Source organism: Ammospiza caudacuta, chromosome 37, assembly GCF_027887145.1.
Source record: "Ammospiza caudacuta isolate bAmmCau1 chromosome 37, bAmmCau1.pri, whole genome shotgun sequence".
NCBI classification, from domain to species: Eukaryota; Metazoa; Chordata; class Aves; order Passeriformes; family Passerellidae; genus Ammospiza; species Ammospiza caudacuta.
Window position 1 is genome coordinate 833,548 of NC_080629.1, and position 21,604 is coordinate 855,151.

Sequence of the window (21,604 nt, forward strand, 5' to 3'; positions counted from 1 at the left end):
AGTATGGACCAGTATAAACCAGTATAAACCAGTATGGACCAGTATAAACCAGTGTAAACCGGTATAAACCAGCATAAACCAGTATGGACCAGTATGGACCAGTATGGACCAGTATAAACCAGTATAAACCAGTTTGAATCAATAGAAACCAGTATAAACCAGTATAAACCAGTATGGACCAGTATAATAAATCAATAGAAACCAGTATGGACCAGTATAAACCAATTTAAATCAATAGAAACCAGTATAAACCAGTTTAAATCAATGGAAACCAGTATAAACCAGTATGGACCAGTATAAACCAGTATAAACCAGTCTGGGAGACAGCGACCGGCCCCAAATCCCGCTCCCAACCCCACTGAAATCCCAGTATAAACCAGTTTGGACTGGTCGGGACCAGTATAAACCAGTATAAACCAGTATAAACCAGTATAAACCAGTATGGACCAGTATGGACCAGTATGGACCAGTATGGACCAGTATGGACCAGTCTAAGTCAATAGAAACCAGTATAAACCAGTATGGACCAGTACAAACCAGTACAAAAACCCCCTTTAACCCCGATTTGCCCCCGTTTTTAACCCTTTAATCCCCTCCCAGTCCCTCCCAGTATAAACCAGTTCATCCCAGTCCATCCCAGTTCATCCCAGTTCCCCTGCAGGCCCCAAACCAGTACAAACCAGTACAAACCAGTACAAACCAGTATAAAAAACCTCTCGATTTCCCCCCGTTTTTAACCCTTTAATCCCCTCCCAGTCCCTCCCAGTCCCTCCCAGTTTATCCCAGTTTATCCCAGTTTATCCCAGTTTATCCCAGTTTGCCCCAGTCCCCCCCCAGCGCCCTCCCGGCCCCGAACCAGTACAAACCAGTACAAACCAGTAAGGATGGACTGGTCGACGCGCAGCGTGGTGGATTTGATGGAGATGATCCGGATGTCGGCCGGGACCTTGTCCCCAACTGGGAACACAGCGGGGACAGACTGGGACAAACTGGGACAAACTGGGACAAACTGGGACAAACTGGGGCAAACTGGGACGGACTGGGACAAACTGGGATGGACTGGGACAAACTGGGATGGACTGGGAGGGACTGGGATGAACTGGGACAAACTGGGATGGGCTGGGATGGACTGGGACAAACTGGGAGGGACTGGGATGGACTGGGACAAACTGGGACAAACTGGGACAAACTGGGACGGGCTGGGATGGACTGGGAGGGACTGGGACAAACTGGGACGGGCTGGGATGGACTGGGTTATACTGGGATGGACTGGGACAAACTGGGACAAATTGGGAGGGACTGGGAGGGACTGGGAGGGACTGGGAGGGACTGGGTTATACTGGGATGGACTGGGACAAACTGGGACAAACTGGGACAGACTGGGACAAACTGGGAGGGACTGGGATGGACTGGGAGGGACTGGGAGGGACTGGGAGGGACTGGGAGGGGATTGGGGCAAACTGGGACAAACTGGGAGGGACGGGGATGGACTGGGAGCTGAGGGCTCCTTGTCTCCCCAGTGTCCCCGGTGTCCCCAACATCTCCAGTGTCCCCAATGTCCCCACTGTCCCTGGTGTCTCCAGTGTCCCCACTGTCCCCAACGTCCCCATTGTCCCCGGTGTCCCCACTGTCCCCACTGTCCCCAATGATGTCCCCACTGTCCCCACGGTCCCCGGTGTCCCCAATGATGTCCCCATTGCCCCCACTGTCCCCACTGTCCCCATTGTCGCCAGTGTCCCCGGTGTCCCCAACATCCCCAGTGTCCCCAGTGTCCCCAAAACCCCCAACACCCCCGGTGTCCCCATTGTCCCCAGTGTCCCCAATGTCCCCATTGTCCCCACTGTCCCCAGTGTCCCCAATGATGTCCCCGGTGTCCCCAACATCCCCACTGTCCCCAGTGTCCCCAACACCCCCAACACCCCCGGTGTCCCCATTGTCCCCACTGTCCCCGGTGTCCCCAATGATGTCCCCGGTGTCCCCAACATTCCCAATCCCCCCGGTGTCCCCGGTGTCCCCACTGTCCCCGCTGTCCCCACAGTCCCCAACACCCCCAACACCCCTGGTGTCCCCATTGTCCCCACTGTCCCCAGTGTCCCCAATGGTGTCCCCACTGTCCCCGGTGTCCCCACAGTCCCCAACACCCCCAACACCCCCGGTGTCCCCATTGTCCCCGGTGTCCCCAATGTCCCCATTGTCCCCACCTGCCACCTCGGCGATGTCCCCGGGCACCAGGTCCCTGGCCTTGATCCTCTGCACGGCCTTGCGGTCGCTGCGGTACACCTTGCCCATCTCGGGCTCGTACTCCTTCAGCGCCTCGATGGCGTTCTCCGCGTTCCGCTCCTGGGGGGACATTGGGGACGTTTGGGGACATCTGGGGACATTTGGGGACAGGTTTGGGTCATTGGGGACAGGTTTGGGTCGCTGGGGACAGGTTTGGATCACTGGGGACACGTTGGGGACAGCACAGGGACAGCACACAGGGACGCTCCTTCAGCGCCTCGATGGCGTTCTCCGCGTTCCGCTCCTGGGGGGACATTTTGGGGACATTTGGGGACATTTGGGGACGTTTGGGGACATTTGGGGACATTTGGGGACATTTGGGGACAGCTGGGGACAGCTGGGGACAGGTTTGGATCACTGGGGACACGTTGGGGACAGCACAGGGACAGCACACAGGGACGCTCCTTCAGCGCCTCGATGGCGTTCTCGGCGTTCCGCTCCTGGGGGGACATTTTGGGGACGTTTGGGGACATTTGGGGACATTTGGGGACATCTGGGGACAGGTTTGGGTCACCGGGGACACGTTGGGGACAGCACAGAGACATTGGGGACACGCTGGGGACATTAAAGGTCCCTGTCACAGGGACGCTCCTTCAGCGCCTCGATGGCGTTCTCAGCGTTCCGCTCCTGGGGGGACATTTGGGGACGTTTGGGGACATTTGGGGACATTTGGGGACATCTGGGGACATTTGGGGACATTTGGGGACATCTGGGGACAGGTTTGGGTCATTGGGGACACGTTGGGGACACATTGGGGACAGCACACAGGGACGCTCCTTCAGCGCCTCGATGGCGTTCTCGGCGTTGCGCTCCTGGGGGGACATTTGGGGACGTTTGGGGACATTTGGGGACATCTGGGGACATCTGGGGACATTTGGGGACATTTGGGGACATCTGGGGACAGGTTTGGGTCACCGGGGACACGTTGGGGACAGCACAGGGACATTGGGGACACGCTGGGGACATTAAAGGTCCCTGTCACAGGGACGCTCCTTCAGCGCCTCCACTGCGCTCCTGGGGGGACATTTGGGACGTTTGGGGACATCTGGGGACATTTGGGGACATTTGGGGACATTTGGGGACATTGGGGACACGGTGGGGTTGTCACAGCACAGCGCAGGGACGTCGGGGACACGTCGGGGACATCCGAGACACCTCGAGGGAGCCCAGAGCTCCGCCAAAGCCCCCGAACCCACAAAAGCCCCGGAAACGCCCCCAAAATGTCCCCAAATCCCCCAAAATGTCCCCAAAATCCCCTAAAATGTCCCCAAAAATGTCCCCAAATCCCCTAAAGTGTCCCCAAAATCCCCTAAAATGTCCCCAAAAATGTCCCCAAATCCCCCAAAATGTCCCCAAAATCCCCCAAAATCCCCCAAAATTCCCCCAAATGTCCCCAAAATGTCCCCAAAATGTCCCCAAATCTCCTAAAATGTCCCCAAAATGTCCCCAAAATGTCCCCAAAATCCCCCAAAATCCCCCAAAATTCCCCCAAATGTCCCCAAAATCCCCCGAAACGTCCCCAAAATCCCCCCAAATGTCCCCTAATCCCCTAAAATGTCCCTGAAATGTCCCCAAAATCCCCCAAAACGTCCCCAAAATCCCCCAAAATTTCCCCAAAATGTCCCCAAAATGCCCCCAAATCCCCCCAAAATCCCCCAAAATGTCCCCAAATCCCCTAAAATGTCCCCAAAATCCCCCAAATGTCCCCAAAATCCCCCCATAATGTCCCCAAAATATCCCCAAAATCCCCCCAAATCCCCCAAAATATCCCCAAAATGTCCCAAAATGTCCCCAAAATCCCCCAAAATGTTCCCCAATCCCCTAAAATGTCCCCAAACCCCCCCAAATGTCCCCAAAATCCCCCCAAATGTCCCCAAAATGTCCCCAAAATGCCCCAAAATGCCCCCAAATCCCCCCAAAATCCCCCCAAAATGCCCCCAAAATGTCCCCAAATCCCCCAAAATCCCCCCAAAATCCCCCAAAATGTCCCCAAAATGTCCCAAAATGTCCCCAAAATCCCCCAAAATCCCCCAAAATGTTCCCCAATCCCCTAAAATGTCCCCAAACTCCCCCAAATGTCCCCAAAATCCCCCCATAATGTCCCCAAAATGTCCCCAAGATCCCCTAAAATGTCCCCAAATTCCCCAAATGTCCCCAAAATCCCCCCAAATGTCCCCAAAATGCCCCAAAATGTCCCCAAATCCCCCAAAATATCCCCAAAATCCCCCAAAATGTCCCCAAAATCCCCTAAAGTGTCCCCAAAATCCCCCCAAATGTCCCCAAAATGCCCCCAAATCCCCCAAAATGTCCCCCAAATGTCCCCAAGATCCCCTAAAATGTCCCCAAATTCCCCAAAATGTCCCCAAAATCCCCCAAAATGTCCCCAAAATCCCCTAAAATGTCCCCAAAATCCCCCCAAATGTCCCCAAAATGTCCCCAAAATGCCCCAAAATATCTCCAAAATCCCCCCAAATCCCCCAAAATATCCCCAAAATGTCCCAAAATGTCCCCAAAATCCCCCAAAATCCCCCAAAATGCCCCAAAATGTCCCCAAAATCCCCCAAAATCCCCCAAAATGTCCCCAAAATGTCCCCTAATCCCCCAAAATTTCCCCAAAATGTCCCCAAAATGCCCCCAAATCCCCCCAAAATGCCCCAAAATGTTCCCCAATCCCCTAAAATGTCCCCAAATTCCCCAAATGTCCCCAAAATCCCTCAAAATGTCCCCAAAATCCCCCAAAATGTCCCCAAAATCCCCCCAAATGTCCCCAAAATGCCCCCAAATCCCCCAAAATGTCCCCCAAATGTCCCCAAGATCCCCTAAAATGTCCCCAAATTCCCCAAAATGTCCCCAAAATCCCCCAAAATGTCCCCAAAATCCCCTAAAATGTCCCCAAAATCCCCCCAAATGTCCCCAAAATGTCCCCAAAATGCCCCAAAATATCTCCAAAATCCCCCCAAATCCCCCAAAATATCCCCAAAATGCCCCAAAATGTCCCCAAAATCCCCCAAAATCCCCCAAAATGTCCCCAAAATGTCCCCTAATCCCCCAAAATTTCCCCAAAATGTCCCCAAAATGCCCCCAAATCCCCCCAAAATGCCCCAAAATGTTCCCCAATCCCCTAAAATGTCCCCAAATTCCCCAAATGTCCCCAAAATCCCTCAAAATGTCCCCAAAATCCCCTAAAGTGTCCCCAAAATCCCCCCAAATGTCCCCAAAATGCCCCCAAATCCCCCAAAATGTCCCCCAAATGTCCCCAAGATCCCCTAAAATGTCCCCAAATTCCCCAAAATGTCCCCAAAATCCCCCAAAATGTCCCCAAAATCCCCTAAAATGTCCCCAAAATCCCCCCAAATGTCCCCAAAATGTCCCCAAAATGCCCCAAAATATCTCCAAAATCCCCCCAAATCCCCCAAAATATCCCCAAAATGTCCCAAAATGTCCCCAAAATCCCCCAAAATCCCCCAAAATGCCCCAAAATGTCCCCAAAATCCCCCAAAATCCCCCAAAATGTCCCCAAAATGTCCCCTAATCCCCCAAAATTTCCCCAAAATGTCCCCAAAATGCCCCCAAATCCCCCCAAAATGCCCCAAAATGTTCCCCAATCCCCTAAAATGTCCCCAAATTCCCCAAATGTCCCCAAAATCCCCCAAAATGTCCCCAAAATCCCCCAAAATGTCCCCAAAATCCCCCCAAATGTCCCCAAAATGCCCCCAAATCCCCCAAAATGTCCCCCAAATGTCCCCAAGATCCCCTAAAATGTCCCCAAAATGTCCCCAAAATGTCCCCAAAATCCCCCAAAATGTCCCCAAATCTCCTAAAATGTCCCCAAAATCCCCCCAAATGTCCCCAAAATGTCCCCAAAATGCCCCAAATCCCCTAAAACGTCCCCAAACCCCCCCAAATGTCCCCAAAATCCCCCCATAATGCCCCAAAATGTCCCCAAATCCCCCAAAATCTCCCCAAAATCTCCCCAAAATGTCCCAAAATGCCCCCAAAATGCCCCAAAATCCCCCCAAAACGCCCGCACCTGCCAGACGCCGACGACGGCGTTGGCGATGAGGATGAGGAGGATGACGAAGGGCTCCACGAAGGCCGTGATGGTTTCCTCGCCCTCCTCGAACCACGCCAGCACCTGGGGGACAGCGGGGACGCGTTGGGGACGCGGCGACGCCGGTGCCACCCCCGGCCCCAAACCCTGGGAAAATCCCCCCAAAACTCCCACCCAAAAAAATTAGAAAAAAAAACCCACAAAAATTTAGTGAAAATTTGGGAAAAATTCGCGAAGAAATGGCAAAAAAAAAAAAAAATCGCGAAATATTCCCCAAAAAAAATCACCCCAAAATCATCCCCTCAAAAAAAAAAAAATCTCAGGAAAGTCACCCCAAAAAAAGTCTCTGAATTTTTTTTTTAAATACCCAAAAAAATCCAAAAAAAGGCCCCAAAAAATCCTCAAATCATCCTCCCTAAAAACCTCAAAAAAAAACCCCCCCAAAATTCCCACCCAAAACAATTAGAAAAAAACCCCAAAAGTTAGTGAAAATTTGGGAAAAATTCGCGAAGAAATCGCAAAAAAAAAAAAAAAAAAATCCCAAAAATTTCACCCCAAAATCATCCCCTCAAAAAAAAAAAAAATCTCAGGAAAGTCACCCCAAAAAAAGTCTCTGAATTTTTTTTTAAACACCCCCAAAAAATCCAAAAAAAGGCCCCAAAAAATCCTCAAATCATCGCCCCCAAAAAACCCCCAAAATATTCCACCAAAGCTCCGCCCAAAAAAACCCCAAAAAATCCCCAAAAACCTCAAAAAAATCCCCCCAAAATCCCCAAAACTTTTCCCCTAAAAATCCCCAAAAATCCCCCCCAAAAATCCCCAAAATTCCATAAAAATCCCCCCCAAAATTGACAAAAATTCCCCCAAAATCGCAGAAATTTCATCCAAAAAAATCTCCAAATAATCCCCCCAAAAGACCCCAAAATTCCCCACAAATTCTCCACCAAAATCTCAAAAAAAATCAAGAAAAAAATAAAAAAATCCCCAAAAATCCCCTCAGAAATTCCCCCCAAAAAAATCAAGGAAAAAAAAAATCCTCAAAATTCCACCAAAAAAATCCCCCCAAAATTTTAAAAAATAAATTTAAAAAATTCCCCCCAAACCCCCCCAAAAATGCCCAAAAGATCCCCAAAAAATTCCCCAAAAATCCCTCAAAAAATCTCCCAAAAAATCTCCCAAAAATTGAAAAAAAACCCCCAATTTTAAAAATAACCAAAGAAATCAACAAAAATCTATGAAAAAATCCCCCCAAAACACCCCAAAAAATTTCATCCAAATCCCACCAAAAAAACCTCAAAAAAAAATCTAAAATTAAATTTTAAAAATCCTCCAAAAATCCCTTAAAATAGAAAAAAAATTCAATTTTTTCCCCCCAAAACCCCCATAAAAATCCAATTTTTTCCCCAAAATCTCCGATTTTTTTTTGCCGAATTTTGCCCCAAATCCCCCCGAATGAAATTTTGACGAGATTTTTGGAGATTTTTGGAGATTTTTCGGAGATTTTTGTCGTTTTTCTCAATTTTGGGACTCACGAAGGAGATGCAGGCGGCCAGGAGCAGAATCCGCACCAGGAGATCCTCGAACTGCTCCACAACCAACTCCCAGATGGACTTGCCTGGGCAGAATTCACAATTTTGGGGTGAAATCCCGGAATTTTGGGAAAATTTTGAATTTTTGGGGTTTTTTTGGGGTTTTTTTGGGGGGTTTTTTGGGGTGTTTTGGGGTTTTTTTGGGGGGGTTTTGGGGGGGGTTTGGGGTTTTTTTGGGGGGCTTTTTGGGGTTTTTTGGGGATTTTTGGGGGTTTTTTCGGGATTTTTTGGGTTTTTTTTGGGCTTTTTTGGGGTTTTTTGGGGCTTTTTTGGGGTTTTTTTGGGCTTTTTTGGGGCTTTTTTGGGGTTTTTTTGGGGGGGTTTTGGGGGGGGTTTGGGGGGTTTTTTGGGGGCTTTTTGGGGTTTTTTGGGTTTTTTTGGGGGGTTTTTTGGGGATTTTTTGGGGTTTTTTGGGGGTTTTTTGGGGTTTTTTTGGGGGTTTTTTGGGGATTTTTTTTTGGCTTTTTTGGGTTTTTTTTGGGGCTTTTTGGGGTTTTTTGGGGGCTTTTTTCGGGTTTTTTTGGGGGGTTTTTTTGGGGGTCTTTTTGGGTTTTTTTTGGGGGGCTTTTTTGGGTTTTTTTGGGGTATTTTGGGGGTTTTTTTGGGGCTTTTTTGGGGTTTTTTTGGGGGCTTTTTTGGGGCTTTTTTGGTTTTTTTGGGGGGTTTTTTGGGGGTTTTTTGGGCTTTTTTTGGGCTTTTTTGGGGGTTTTTTGGGGTTTTTTTGGGGGGGTTTTGGGGGGGGTTTGGGGGGTTTTTTGGGTTTTTTTTGGGGTTTTTTGGGTTTTTTTTGGGGGGGTTTTTGGGGTTTTTTTGGGTTTTTTGGGGTTTTTTTTTGGGGGGGTTTTTGGCGGTTTTTTGGGTTTTTTTTGGGCTTTTTTGGGGTTTTTTTTTGGTTTTTTGGGGTTTTTTTGGGGGATTTTGGGGGTTTTTTTGGGGGTTTTTGGGGGCTTTTTGGGGGGTTTTTTTGGGTTTTTTGGGGTTTTTTGGGGGTTTTTTGGGGTTTTTTTGGGGGTGTTTTGGGGGGGTTTGGGGGGTTTTTTGGGGGCTTTTTGGGGTTTTTTGGGGTTTTTTTGGGGCTTTTTTGGGGTTTTTTTGGGGGGGGGGTTTGGGTTTTTTTTTGGGATTTTTTGGGGGTTTTTTGGGGTTTTTTTGGGGTTTTTTAGGGGGTTTTTTGGGGATTTTTTTGGGCTTTTTTGGGTTTTTTTTGGGGCTTTTTGGGGTTTTTTGGGGGCTTTTTTCGGGTTTTTTTGGGGTTTTTTTGGGGGTCTTTTTGGGTTTTTTTTGGGGGGCTTTTTTGGGTTTTTTTGGGGGTATTTTGGGGTTTTTTTTGGGGTTTTTTTGGGTTTTTTTGGGGGTTTTTTTTGGGGTTTTTTTTGGGGCTTTTTTGGGGCTTTTTTGGTTTTTTTGGGTTTTTTTTGGGGCTTTTTTGGGTTTTTTTGGGGCTTTTTGGGGTTTTTTTTGGGGCTTTTTTGGGGGTTTTTTGGGGCGTTTTTGGGTTTTTTTTGGGGTTTTTTGGGGTATTTTGGGAGGTTTTTTGGGGTTTTTTTTGGGGTGTTTTGGGGTTTTTTTGGGGCTTTTTTGGGTTTTTTTTGGGGGGCTTTTTTGGGTTTTTTGGGGGCTTTTTGGGGTTTTTTTGGGGGTTTTTTGGGGTTTTTTTGGGTTTTTTTTTTTTGGGGTTTTTTTTGGGTTTTTTTGGGGTTTTTTGGGGGGTTTTTTGGGGTTTTTTTGGGGGGTTTTTTTGGGGTTTTTTTGGGGGGATTTTTTGGGGGTTTTTTTTGGGGGCTTTTTGGGGTTTTTTGGGTTTTTTTGGGGCTTTTTTGGGGTTTTCTGGGTTTTTTTGGGGACTTTTTGGGTTTTTTGGGGGCTTTTTGGGGTTTTTTGGGTTTTTTGGGGGTTTTTTTGGAGGTTTTTGGGGTTTTTTTTGGGAACTTTTTGGGGGTTTTTTGGGGGGTTTTTTTGGGGTTTTTTGGGGTTTTTTGGGGGCTTTTTTGGGGTTTTTTTGGGGGGTTTTTTGGGGGGTTTTTTGGGGTGTTTTGCGGTTTTTTGGGGCTTTTTTGGGGGTTTTTTGGGGCTTTTTTGGGGTTTTTTTGGGGGGTTTTTTGGGGTTTTTTTTTTTTTTGGTTTCTTGGGGTTTTTTGGGGCTTTTTTGGTTTTTTTTTTTTTTTGGGGGGGGCTTTTTTGGGTTTTTTTGGGGGTATTTTGGGGGTTTTTTTTGGTTTTTTTGGGTTTTTTTGGGGGGGTTTTTTTGGGGGTTTTTTGGGGCTTTTTTGGGTTTTTTGGGGTTTTTTTTTGGGTTTTTTTGGGGTTTTTTTGGGGTTTTTTGGGTTTTTCTTGGGGCTTTTTGGGGTTTTTTTGGGGGCTTTTTTGGGGCTTTTTTGGGGATTTTTTGGGGTTTTTTGGGGGTTTTTGGGGCTTTTTTGGGGGTTTTTTGGGGCTTTTTGGGGGTTTTTTGGGTTTTTTTGGGGCTTTTTTGGGGTTTTTTGGGGGATTTTGGGGCTTTTTTGGGGTTTTTTGGGGGTTTTTTTGGGGTTTTTTTGGGGTTTTTTGGGGGTTTTTTGGGGTTTTTTTGGGGCTTTTTTGGGGTTTTTTGGGTTTTTTTCGGGGTTTTTTTGGGGCTTTTTTGGGTTTTTTGGGGCGCTTTTTTGGGGTTTTTTTGGGGCGCTTTTTTGGGGTTTTTTTTGGGCTTTTTTGGGGTTTTTTGGGTTTTTTTTGGTTTTTTTGGGGGCTTTTTTGGGTTTTTGGGGCGCTTTTTTGGGGTTTTTTTGGGCTTTTTTGGGTTTTTTTGGGTTTTTTTTGGGTTTTTTTTGGGGCTTTTTTGGGTTTTTTGGGGGCTTTTTTGGGGGTTTTTTGGGTTTTTTTTTGGGGGGGTTTTGGGGTTTTTTTGGGGTTTTTTTGGCGTTTTTTGGGTTTTTGGGGTTTTTTTGGGGGTTTTTTTTGAGGCTTTTTTGGGAAAATTCTGGGGATTTTTGATGGGGATTTGGGGAGAAATTTTGGAATTTTCGGGGGGGGATTTTTGGGACTTTTTTGGGGGGGGAAATTTGGGGATTTTGGGGAAATTCGAGGATTTTGCGGGGGGATGTTTTGGGGGGCATTTTTGGGGAAATCCTGGGGATTTTGGGACAAAAATTGGAATTTTTTGGGGGGAGGTTTTGGGGATGTTTTTTGGGACTTTTTGGGTCATTTTGGGGCCTTTTTCAGGGTGTTTTTAGGGCTTTTTTTAAACCTTTTTGGGGAGATTCAGGTTGATTTTTTTACATTTTTAGGAATTTTTGTTTTAGTTTTTGGGGACCGTTTGGGAATTTTTTGGGACAATTCTGGAGTTTTTGGGGTGCTTGGGGGTCATTTTAGGGACATTTTGGGGTCGTTTTTTGACATTTTTGGGGTATTTTGGGTCATTTGGGGACATTTTGGGGTCATTTTTTGACATTTTTGGGTATTTTGGGTCATTTTTGGGACATTTTGGGGACATTTGGGGACACTCACCTTCCTCTGCTGGCAGCTCTGTGGGGGGAGAAAGGGACACGTTAAAAGGGACCCCAAAAACCCCAAAACCCCCCCAAAAATCCCCCCAAAATCCTAAAAAAAAAAAAAATCCCAAAATTTCCCCCCCAAAAATTCCAAAACCTCCCCCAAAAAAACCCCCAAAAACCAAAAAAAAACAAAAAAAAAACCCCAAAATTTCCCCAAAAAATCAGAAAAAATTCCCCCCAAATCCCTCAAAACCCCAAATCCTCCCTGAACCCCCTGAATCTCCCCAAAAATGCCCCCAAAATAAAAATATCTCCCAAAATCCCTCCAAAAATCACAAAAACTCCAAAACCTCCTCAAAACCTCCCCAAAAATCCTGAAATGCCCCAAAAACCCCCAGCCTCCCCCCAAAATCCCCTCCAAATTTCCCCAAAAAATCCCCCCAAAAATTAAAAACCTCTCTAAAATTCCCATAATCACCCCAAAATAACGCCCCGAAAAATCTGAAAAAATCCCCAAAAATGCTAAAAAATCCCCCTCCAAAAAATCCCTTTAAAATCTCCAAAAATGCCCGAAAAAATCCCCCCAAAAATTCAAATAAATCCCCCAAAATCCAAAACCCCAAAACATCTCTAAAAATCAATTTTTTCGATCCTAAAATGCCTAAAAAAATGCAAAAATGTCTCCAACAAATCAGAAAAAAATCCCCAAAAAATCCAATTTTTTCCCTATAAACGCCCCCAAAATCAGCCAAATCACCTCAAATTTTCCCAAATTTTCCCCAAATCACCCAAAAATCCCCCAAAACCCCATGAAAAAAATCCCCAAAAAATCCCTAAAATCCCAAATCCCCAAACCTCCCTAAAATTCCCTAAAACCCCCAAAATATCCTGAAGAAATCTGAAAAATACCAGGAAAAAACCCAAAAAATCCCTAAAAAATCCGAAAAATTCCCCCCAAAAAATCCGGAAAAATCCCCAAAAATTCCCAAATCCCCAAACCCCAAATTCCCCCAAAATCCCCCCAAAAAAATCCCTAAAAACTCCGAAAATTCCCCCCCAAAATTCCTAAAAAATCCAAAAAATTCCCCCAAAAAATCCGGAAAAATCCCCCAAAATTCCCGAATCCCCAAACCCCAAAATCCCCCAAATCATCCCCAAAAAAATCCCCCAAAAATTCAAAATAAATAAAAAAAAATCCAATTTTTCCCCACAAACGCCCCGAAATCAGCCTGAATCACCTCCAATTTTCCCAAATTTTCCCCAATCACTCCAAAAATCCCCCAAAACCCCATGAAAAAAATCCCCAAAAAATCCCTAAAATCCCAAATCCCCAAACCTCCCTAAAATTCCCTAAAACCCCCAAAATATCCTGAAGAAATCTGAAAAATACCAGGAAAAAAACCCAAAAAAATCCCTAAAAAATCCGAAAAATTCCCAAAAAAAAAATCCGGAAAAATCCCCAAAAATTCCCAAATCCCGAAACCCCAAAATCCCCCAAAATCCCCCCCCCCCCAAAATCCCTAAAAAATCCAAAAAATTCCCCAAAAAAATCCGGAAAAATCCCCAAAATTCCCGAATCCTGATACCCCAAAATCCCCCAAATCCCCCCAAAAAAATCCCTAAAAAATCCGAAAAATTCCCCCCAAAAATCCGGAAAAATCCCCAAAAATTCCCGAATCCCGAAACCCCAAAATCCCCCCAAATCCCCCCAAAAATCCCTAAAAAATCAAAAAAATTCCCCCAAAAAATCCAGAAAAATCCCCAAAAATTCCCAAATCCCCAAACCCCAAAATCACCCCAAAAAATCCCCCAAAAATTCAAAATAAATCAAAAAAAAAATCAAATTTTTTCCCCACAAACGCCCCGAAACCAGCCTGAATCACCTCCAATTTTCCCAAATTTTCCCCAAATCACCCCAAAAATTCCTGAATCCCCAAACCACAAAACCCCCAAAAAATCCCCCAAAAATTCAAAATAAATCCCAAAAAAATCCGATTTTTTCCCCACAAACGCCCCGAAACCAGCCCGAATCACCTCCAATTTTCCCGAATTTTCCCAAATTTTCCCAAATTTTGCCCAAATGGCCCCAAAAATTGAAAATATTTGGGAAATGTTTTGGTTTCCTCACCATTGGGTCCGTATTTCTCCAGGCTCCTCTTGACCTGCTCGGGGCTGAGCCCGACGCTCTCGCTCACCCCGAAAAAGGCCAAACATTCCTCGGCCGTCTTGGCGTGAGCGTTTTCCATCCCCGATTTGCCCAAAATCCCCAATTTTTGCCTTAAAAATGTCCTCGGGGAGAGGAGGGGAAAAAATCGGGGGAAAAAACAAAAAAAAAATGGAGAAAAACGGTGGAAAAATGAGGAAAAACGAGGGGAAAAAAAGGAGAAAAATTTAAATTAAAAGGGGGAAATAAAAGGGGAAAAAGGGGAAAAAATGGGGGGAAAAATGGGGAAAAAAAAACAAAAGAAGAAAAAATAAAATAAAATAAAATAAAATAAAATAAAATAAAATAAATAAAATAAAATAAAATAAAATAAAATAAAATAAAATAAAGGAAAAAAAATTTGAAATTGAAGGGATAAAATAAAGGGAAGGAGTTAAAAGAAAAGAAAAGAAGAAATTAAGTTCAGGGTATGAAACAAATTAATTGGAATTCGAATTCAGATCCTTTTAGAGAAGAGGGAAATGAAATGAAATCCCCGGGAAGAAATCGAATTTAAAGGGGGGAAAAATTGAATTTTAAGGGGGGGGAAAAAATTGAATTAAAAGGGGAAAAAATGAAATTTGAAAGGGGGAAAAATGAAATTTAAAAGGGGGAAAAGAGAAATTTAAAAGGGGGAAAATCAAATTTAAAAGGGGGGAAAATCAAATTTAAAAGGGGAGAAATGAAATTAAAAAGGGGGAAAAATCAAATTAAAAAGGGGGAAAAATCAAATTTAAAAGGGGGAAAAAATAGAATTAAAAGGGGGAAAAATAGAATTAAAAAGGGGAAAAAATCAAATTAAAAAGGGGGAAAAATCAAATTTAAAAGGGGGAAAAAATCGAATTAAAAGGGGGAAAAATAGAATTAAAAAGGGGAAAAAATCAAATTAAAAAGGGGGAAAAATCAAATTTAAAAGGGGGAAAAAATCGAATTAAAAGGGGGAAAAAATCGAATAAAAAGGGGGAAAAAAATAGAATTAAAAGGGGGAAAAAATTGAATTAAAAGGGGAAAAAAAATAGAATTAAAAGGGGAAAAAAATAGAAAGGGGAAAAAAAATAGAATTAAAAGGGGAAAAAAATAGAATTAAAAGGGGAAAAAAATCGAATTAAAAGGGGGAAAAAATCGAATTAAAAGGGGGAAAAAATCGAATTAAAAGGGGGAAAAAATAGAATTAAAAGGGGAAAAAAAATAGAATTAAAAGGGGGAAAAAATCGAATTAAAAGGGAAAAAAATCGAATTTAAAGGGGAAAAAAAAAAAGGAATTTAAAGGGGGGAAAAGGCCCCAAACCGGGAATTTTTCATCCTCCCCCCCCCCGATTCCGGCGGCGCCTCCGGAGGCGTTTGGGGGAGGGGGGAGGAGCGCGGGGGTTAAAAAGGGGGGACCCCCCCCCCCAAAACCGCCCCTCCCCCACCCCGAGGTGTCGCTTTCACCCCTCCCCCACCCGCGGATATTTCGGGAGTGATGGACGGGAGGGGCTGGGGGGGGGAGGGGAAAGCGGGGGAGGGGAAAGCGGGGGGGAATTGGGGGGGAAATGGGGAAAATTTGGGGAGAAATTGGGGAAAATAATGGGGAAAAGTTGGGGGGAAAATGGGGAGAAATTGGGGAGAAATTGGGGAAAATAATGGGGAAAAGTTGGGGGAAAAGTTGGGGGAAAAATGGGGAGAAAATGGGGAAAATTTGGGGAGAAAATGGGGAAAAAGTTGGGGAAAATTTGGGCAGAAAATGGGGAGAAATTGGGGAGAAATTGGGGAAAATAATGGAGAAAAGTTGGGGGGGAAATGGGGAAAAATTGGGGAAAATAATGGGGAAATTTGGGGAAAAGTTGGGGGGGAAATGGGGAGAAAATGGGGAAAAAGTTGGGGAAAATTTGGGGAAAAAATGGGGAGAAAATGGGGAGAAATTGGGGAAAATAATGGGGGTGAAATGGGGAAAAAATTGGGGGGGGAAATGGGGAAAAAATTGGGAGAAATTGGGGAGAAATTGGGGAGAAAATGGGGAAAAAATGGGGAGAAATTGGGGAAAATAATGGGGAAAAGTTGGGGAAAAAATGGGGAGAAAATGGGGAGAAATTGGGGAAAATAATGGGGAAAAGTTGGGGAAAAAATGGGGAGAAATTGGGGAGAAATTGGGGAAAAAATGGGGAAAAGTTGGGGGGGAAATGGGGAGAAATTGGGGAGAAAATACGGAAAAAGTTGGGGAGAAAATTTGGGGAAAAAGTTGGCGAAAAAATGGGGAGAAAATGGGGAGAAATTGGGGAAAATAATGGGGAAAAGTTGGGGGGGAAATGGGGAGAAAATGGGGAAAATTTGGGGAGAAAATGGGGAGAAAATGGGGAAAAAGTTGGGGAAAAGTTGGGGGGAAAATGGGGAGAAAATGGGGAAAAAGTTGGGGAGAAAATAGGGAAAAATGAGGAGAAATTGGGGAGAAAATGGGGGGAAATTTGGGGAGAAAATTTGGGGAAAAGTTGGGGGGAAAATGGGGAAAAAATGGGGAAAAAGTTGGGGAGAGAATTTGGGGAAAAAATGGGGAGAAAATGGGGAAAATTTGGGGAAAGTTGGGGAGAAAATGTGGAAAAAATGAGGAGAAATTGGGGAGAAAATGGGGGGAAAGTTGGGGAGAAAATAGGGAAAAAGTTGGGGAAAATTTGGGAAAAGTTGGGGAGAAAAATTGGGGGAAAGTTGGGGGAAAATGGGGAAAAAATGGGGAAAAGTTGGGTCCAAATTCACCCAAAATTCCCCAAACTGGCCCCAGAAATGGCTCCGAAATTTCACAAATTGTCCCAAAACAACGACCCCAAAAATGCCCCAAAATGGCCCCAAAATTGGTCCCAAAATTGGCCCAAATCCCCTCAAAAACGGCCCCAAATTTCTCCCCAAGTCTGAGCCCGAAATGGCCCCAAAATTTCTCAAATCGGCCCCAAGAGCGAAGCCCAAAAGGGCCCCAAATTCCCCAAATTTGACCCCAAATTTCTCCACCAATTTCACCCCAAATTCCCCAAATTTGACCCCAAATTTCTCCACCAATTTCACCCCAAATTCCCCAAATTTGACCCCAAATTTCTCCACCAATTTCACCCCAAAATTCCCAAATTTGACCCCAAATTTCTCCACCAATTTCACCCCAAAGTTCCCAAATTTGACCCCAAATTTCTCCACCAATTTCACCCCAAATTCCCCAAATTTGACCCCAAATTTCTCCACCAATTTCACCCCAAAATTCCCCAAATTTGACCCCAAATTTCTCCACCAATTTCACCCCAAAATTCCCAAATTTGACCCCAAATTTCTCCACCAATTTCACCCCCAAATTCCCCAAATTTGACCCCAAATTTCTCCACCAATTTCACCCCAAAATTCCCAAATTTGACCCCAAATTTCTCCACCAATTTCACCCCAAATTCCCCAAATTTGACCCCAAGTTTCTCCACCAATTTCACCCCAAAATTCCCAAATTTGACCCCAAATTTCTCCACCAATTTCACCCCAAATTCCCCAAATTTGACCCCAAATTTCTCCACCAATTTCACCCCAAATTCCCCAAATTTGACCCCAAATTTCTCCACCAATTTCACCCTCCCCAAATTCCCCAAATTTGACCCCAAATTTCTCCACCAATTTCACCCCAAAATTCCCAAATTTGACCCCAAATTTCTCCACCAATTTCACCCCAAATTCCCCAAATTTGACCCCAAATTTCTCCACCAATTTCACCCCCAAATTCCCCAAATTTGACCCCAAATTTCTCCACCAATTTCACCCCAAAATTCCCAAATTTGACCCCCAAATTTCTCCACCAATTTCACCCCAAATTCCCCAAATTTGACCCAAAATGGCCCCAAAAGGCCCCAAATCCCCTCCCCCCACTGGAGGTCAAAGGTCGCGTCCTCCCCTGGGGTCACCCTGGGGGGGGGGAGGGGCGGTTTTGGGGGCGGGGCCTGGGGGGATTTGGGGGCGGGGGGAGGGGCGGATTTGGGGGGGTGGGGGAGGGGCGGATTGGGGGGGGGGGGGAGGGGTGGATTTGGGGGGTGGGGGAGGGGCAGATTTAGGGGGCGGGGCCGGGGGGATTTGGGGGGTGGGGGAGGGGCGGATTTGGGGGGGGAGGGGCTGATTTTGGAGGCGGGGCCTGAGGGGATTTTGGGGGTGGGGGAGGAGCGGATTTGGGGGTGGGGGAGGGGCGGATTGGAGGGGGAAGGGGCGGATTTGGGGGTGGGGGAGGGGCAGTTTGGGGGCGGGGCCTGAGGGGATTTGGGGGCGGGGCCTGAGGGGTTTGGGGGGTGGGGGAGGGGCGGATTTGGGGGGGTGGGGGAGGGGCGGTTTTGGGTCCCCGGGGTGAAACCGGAGCGGGGGGGGGGGGGGGAGGGGCGGGGTCTGGGGTGGGGGAGGGGCCTGAGGGGATCGGGGGCCATTGGGGGGTGGGGGAGGGGCCCTGGGGGGGATTTTGGGGCGATTTTTGGCAGAATTTTGTGGATTTGGGGGGAATTTTTTGGAATTTTTAAGGGGAAATTTTGGGGGAGGTTTTGGAGATTTTGAGGGGAATTTTCAAGGATTTTTTGGGGGGATTTTGGAGATTTTTTTTTTGGAAATTTAAGGGGAATTTTGGGGGGATTTTGGGAGAAGATTTTGGGATTTCGAGGGGAATTTTCAGGGATTTATTGGGAATTTTGGGGATTTAAAAAAAAATTTTAAGGGGAATTTTTAGGGGAATATTTGGAGATTTTGGGAGAATTTTGAGGGAATTTTTGGGAGTATTTTTAAGGATTTTTGGGGGGATTTGGAGGTGAAATTTTTGGGGGATTTTAGAGGACTATTTGGAGATTTTGGGGGGAATTTTAAGGGAATTTTTGAGGAAAATTTTGGGGACTTTTGGGAGAGGATTTTTGAGGTTTTGAGGGAATTTTTGGAGGCGAATTTTTAGGGGAATATTTGGAGATTTTGGGGGGTGTTTGGGGTGAATCTTTGAGGGAACATTTTGGAGAATTTGGGGGAAAATTTGGGGGATTTTTGGAGAAGATTTTTCTGGGGAATTTTGTGGATTTTTGGGGGGGCGGATTTTGGGGGAAATTTTGGAAATTTTCAGGGTTTTTGGGGGCGGAGAAACTTGGGGATAATTTGGGGGTTTTTTGGGAGTTTTTTGGGGGATACTTTTGGGAGTTTTTAAAATTTTCGGAGTATTTGGGGATTTCGTTTCATTTTCTGGGAGAATTTTTTGGGGGATTTTGGGGGGACTTTTGGGAATTTGGTTTTTTTTTGGTTTTTTAGAATTCTTTTTCCGGGACATTTTTGGGGGGAATTTCTTGAGCATTTTGGTGGAATATTTTGGGATTTATTTTTATTTTTTAGGGATTCGTTTGGAGGGGTATAGTTTTAATTTTTGGGGGGAATTTTTTCGGGATTTATTTTTATTTTTTCAGCCATTTTTGGGAGGATATTTTAGGATTTTGCCGGAGTCTTTTCATTTCATTTATATTCATTTTTCAGAATTTTTTGGGGGTATTTTTTATTTTTTAATTTTGGGGGGATTCTTTGGGGGATAATTTTTGAGGATTTTCCTGGAATATTTTTTTTTTTAATTTAATTTTTATTTTTCTCGACTTTGTCAGAGGGGATTTTCGGGGTGGGGGAGGGGCGATCCGGGGTCATTTCGGGAGGGTGGGGGAGGGGCCTCGCCCTTGGGGTGGGGGGAGGGGCGGCGCGGCCGCTTTTTACCCTAAAAAGGCCCCGGTGGAAAAAGAACCCAAAAATAACCCGGGGGGGGGGGGGGGGGGTGTGGGGAGGGGCGGATCCCAAATTTGGGGGGCGCAGCTGCCGCCCCTCCCCCACCCCGCCAGCTGCGGCCCCTCCCCCCCTTCAACACCGCCCAAATCCCATCAAAAACCCCCAAATTTTCCCTTTTTTTCGCCCAAAATTCGCGCGGAAATTCGCGGAATTGAAAGAAAATCCCGAATTTTATCAGAATTCCCGAAATTTAACAAAAATTCCCGGGTTTTTTTACGCTTTTATTCGGAATTTCACCCAAAAAATCAAAGCGAGGGGGAAGGAAGACCCGGAGTGGATCCCGAGTGAGAGCGGGAATGGGACCACCCAAATCCCATCAAAAACCCCCAAATTTTCCCTTTTTTCGCCCAAAATTCGCGCGAAAATTCCAAGAATTAAAAGAAAATCCAGAATTTTATCAGAATTCCTGAAATTTAACAAAAATTCCCGGGTTTTTTTACGCTTTTATTCGGAATTTCACCCAAAAAATCAAAATAAGGGGGAAGGAAGACCCGGAGTGGATCCCGAGTGAGACCCGGAGTGGGATCTGGGAATGGGAAAACCCGGGGTGGATTCTGGGCCGGGATTTTGGGGGAAATTCCGGAATTCCTTTGGGATTTGGGGAAAACCGGCCTGGATCTCACCGGGATCTGCCCCAGACCCGAATCCCATTTTTTTCCCATTTTTTCCTGTTTCTTTTCCCCATTTTTGGTTTTTCCCCCCATTTTTTGGCTTTTTTTTCCGTGGTTTCCCCATTTTTTCCATTTTCACGTTTTCCACCATTTTAATTTTTTTTTTTTCACCATTTTCTCACCATTGTTCCCTGATTTTTTTCTGGTTTTCCCCAATTATTTTCCCCACTTATAAACTGTTTTTTTCCCCATTTTTTAAACTGGTTTTTCCCCATTTTTAAACTGTTTTTTCCCATTTTTAAAATGTTTTTTCCCATTTTTAAACTTGTTTTTTTCCCATTTTTAAACTTTTTTTTTCCAATTTTTGTCTCATTTTTTTCCTAATTTTCCCCTGGACTTTTTTCCTATTTTTTCCCATTGTTTTCCAATTTTTTTTTTCACCAAATTTTCACCCATTTTTTCTCCATTTCCCCCATTTTTCCCATTTTTGTAATTTCCCCATTTATTTCCGTTCTCACAATTTTTTATGCGTTTCTTTCTCATTTTTTCTCCATTTCCCCCAACTTTTCACCATTTTTAACCCCTTCATGCCCACGCTCACCCTCATCCCCAAACCGCCGTTCTTAACCCTTTCTCCCCCATTTCTCCCCCATTTTTTTCTCATTTTTTCGCCGTTTTTCCCCATTTTTTCACATTTTCATCCCCATTTTTCCACCCATTTTTCCTCCATTTTTTCCTGGATTTTTTCCCGATTTTTTCTCCCATTTTTTTCACCATTTTCTCACCACTTTTTCCCATTTTTCTTCCAATTTTTATCCAAAGTTTTCCTCATTTCCCCCCAATTTTTTTCCTGCTCTTCCTGAATTTTCCCCATTTTTTCACCATTTTTTCTGCTATTTTTTCACCGTTTTTTCTCAATTTTTCCACAATTTTTCCTCCATTTTTTCCCATTTTCCCCCCAATTTTTGCTCAAATTTTTCACCATTTTTTCACCATTTTTGTCCATTTTTTCACCACTTTTTCCCAATTTTCCCGTATTTTTCGCAATTTTTCAGCAATTCCTCCCATTTTTAACCCCTTCACGCCCACGCTCGCCCTCATCCCCCAAACCGCCGTTTTTAACCCTTTCTCCCCCGTTTTTTGTCATTTTTCCGCTGTTTTTTTGCCTTTTTTTCACCATTTTAACCCCTTCACGCCCACACTCACCCTCATCCCACAAACTGCCATTTTTAACCCTTTCTCCCCCGTTTCCCCCTTGTATTTTCACCAATTTTTCTCGTTTTTTCGCCATTTTTCCCCGTTTTTGACCCCTTCACGCCCACGCTCGCCCTCATCCCCCGAACCGCCGTTTTTAACCCTTTCTCCCCCGTTTCTCCCCCGTTTTCTCTCATTTATTTGCCGTTTTTTCCCCATTTTTAACCCCTTCACGCCCACGCTCGCCCTCATCCCACAAACCGCCGTTTTTAACCCTTTCTCCCCCGTTCCTCCCCCGTTTTTTCTCATTTTTTCGCCGCTTTTTCCCGTTTTTTTTCGCCGTTTTTTCGCCGTTTTTCCCCATTTTTAACCCCTTCACGCCCACGCTCACCCTCATCCCACAAACCGCCGTTTTTAACCCTTTCTGCCCC

The 21,604-nt window shown here is 45.3% G+C and overlaps 1 protein-coding gene across 1 annotated transcript in view; it reads right to left on the reverse strand.

Moving 5' to 3' along the window:
• Positions 1-14,400, reverse strand: part of ATP2A1 (ATPase sarcoplasmic/endoplasmic reticulum Ca2+ transporting 1) — a 40,827-nt gene extending 26,427 nt beyond the window's left edge. Inside the window, exons 1-6 of the mRNA XM_058823068.1 lie at positions 13,519-14,400; positions 11,404-11,421; positions 7,864-7,946; positions 6,311-6,415; positions 2,202-2,340; positions 877-957 (exon numbers count right to left, since the gene is read on the reverse strand). Of these exons, the coding sequence (XP_058679051.1) occupies positions 877-957; positions 2,202-2,340; positions 6,311-6,415; positions 7,864-7,946; positions 11,404-11,421; positions 13,519-13,636 (544 nt within the window). The 5' untranslated portion in view covers positions 13,637-14,400. The remainder of the gene's footprint in view (positions 1-876; positions 958-2,201; positions 2,341-6,310; positions 6,416-7,863; positions 7,947-11,403; positions 11,422-13,518) is intronic.
• Between the last annotated feature and the right edge of the window lie 7,204 nt (positions 14,401-21,604).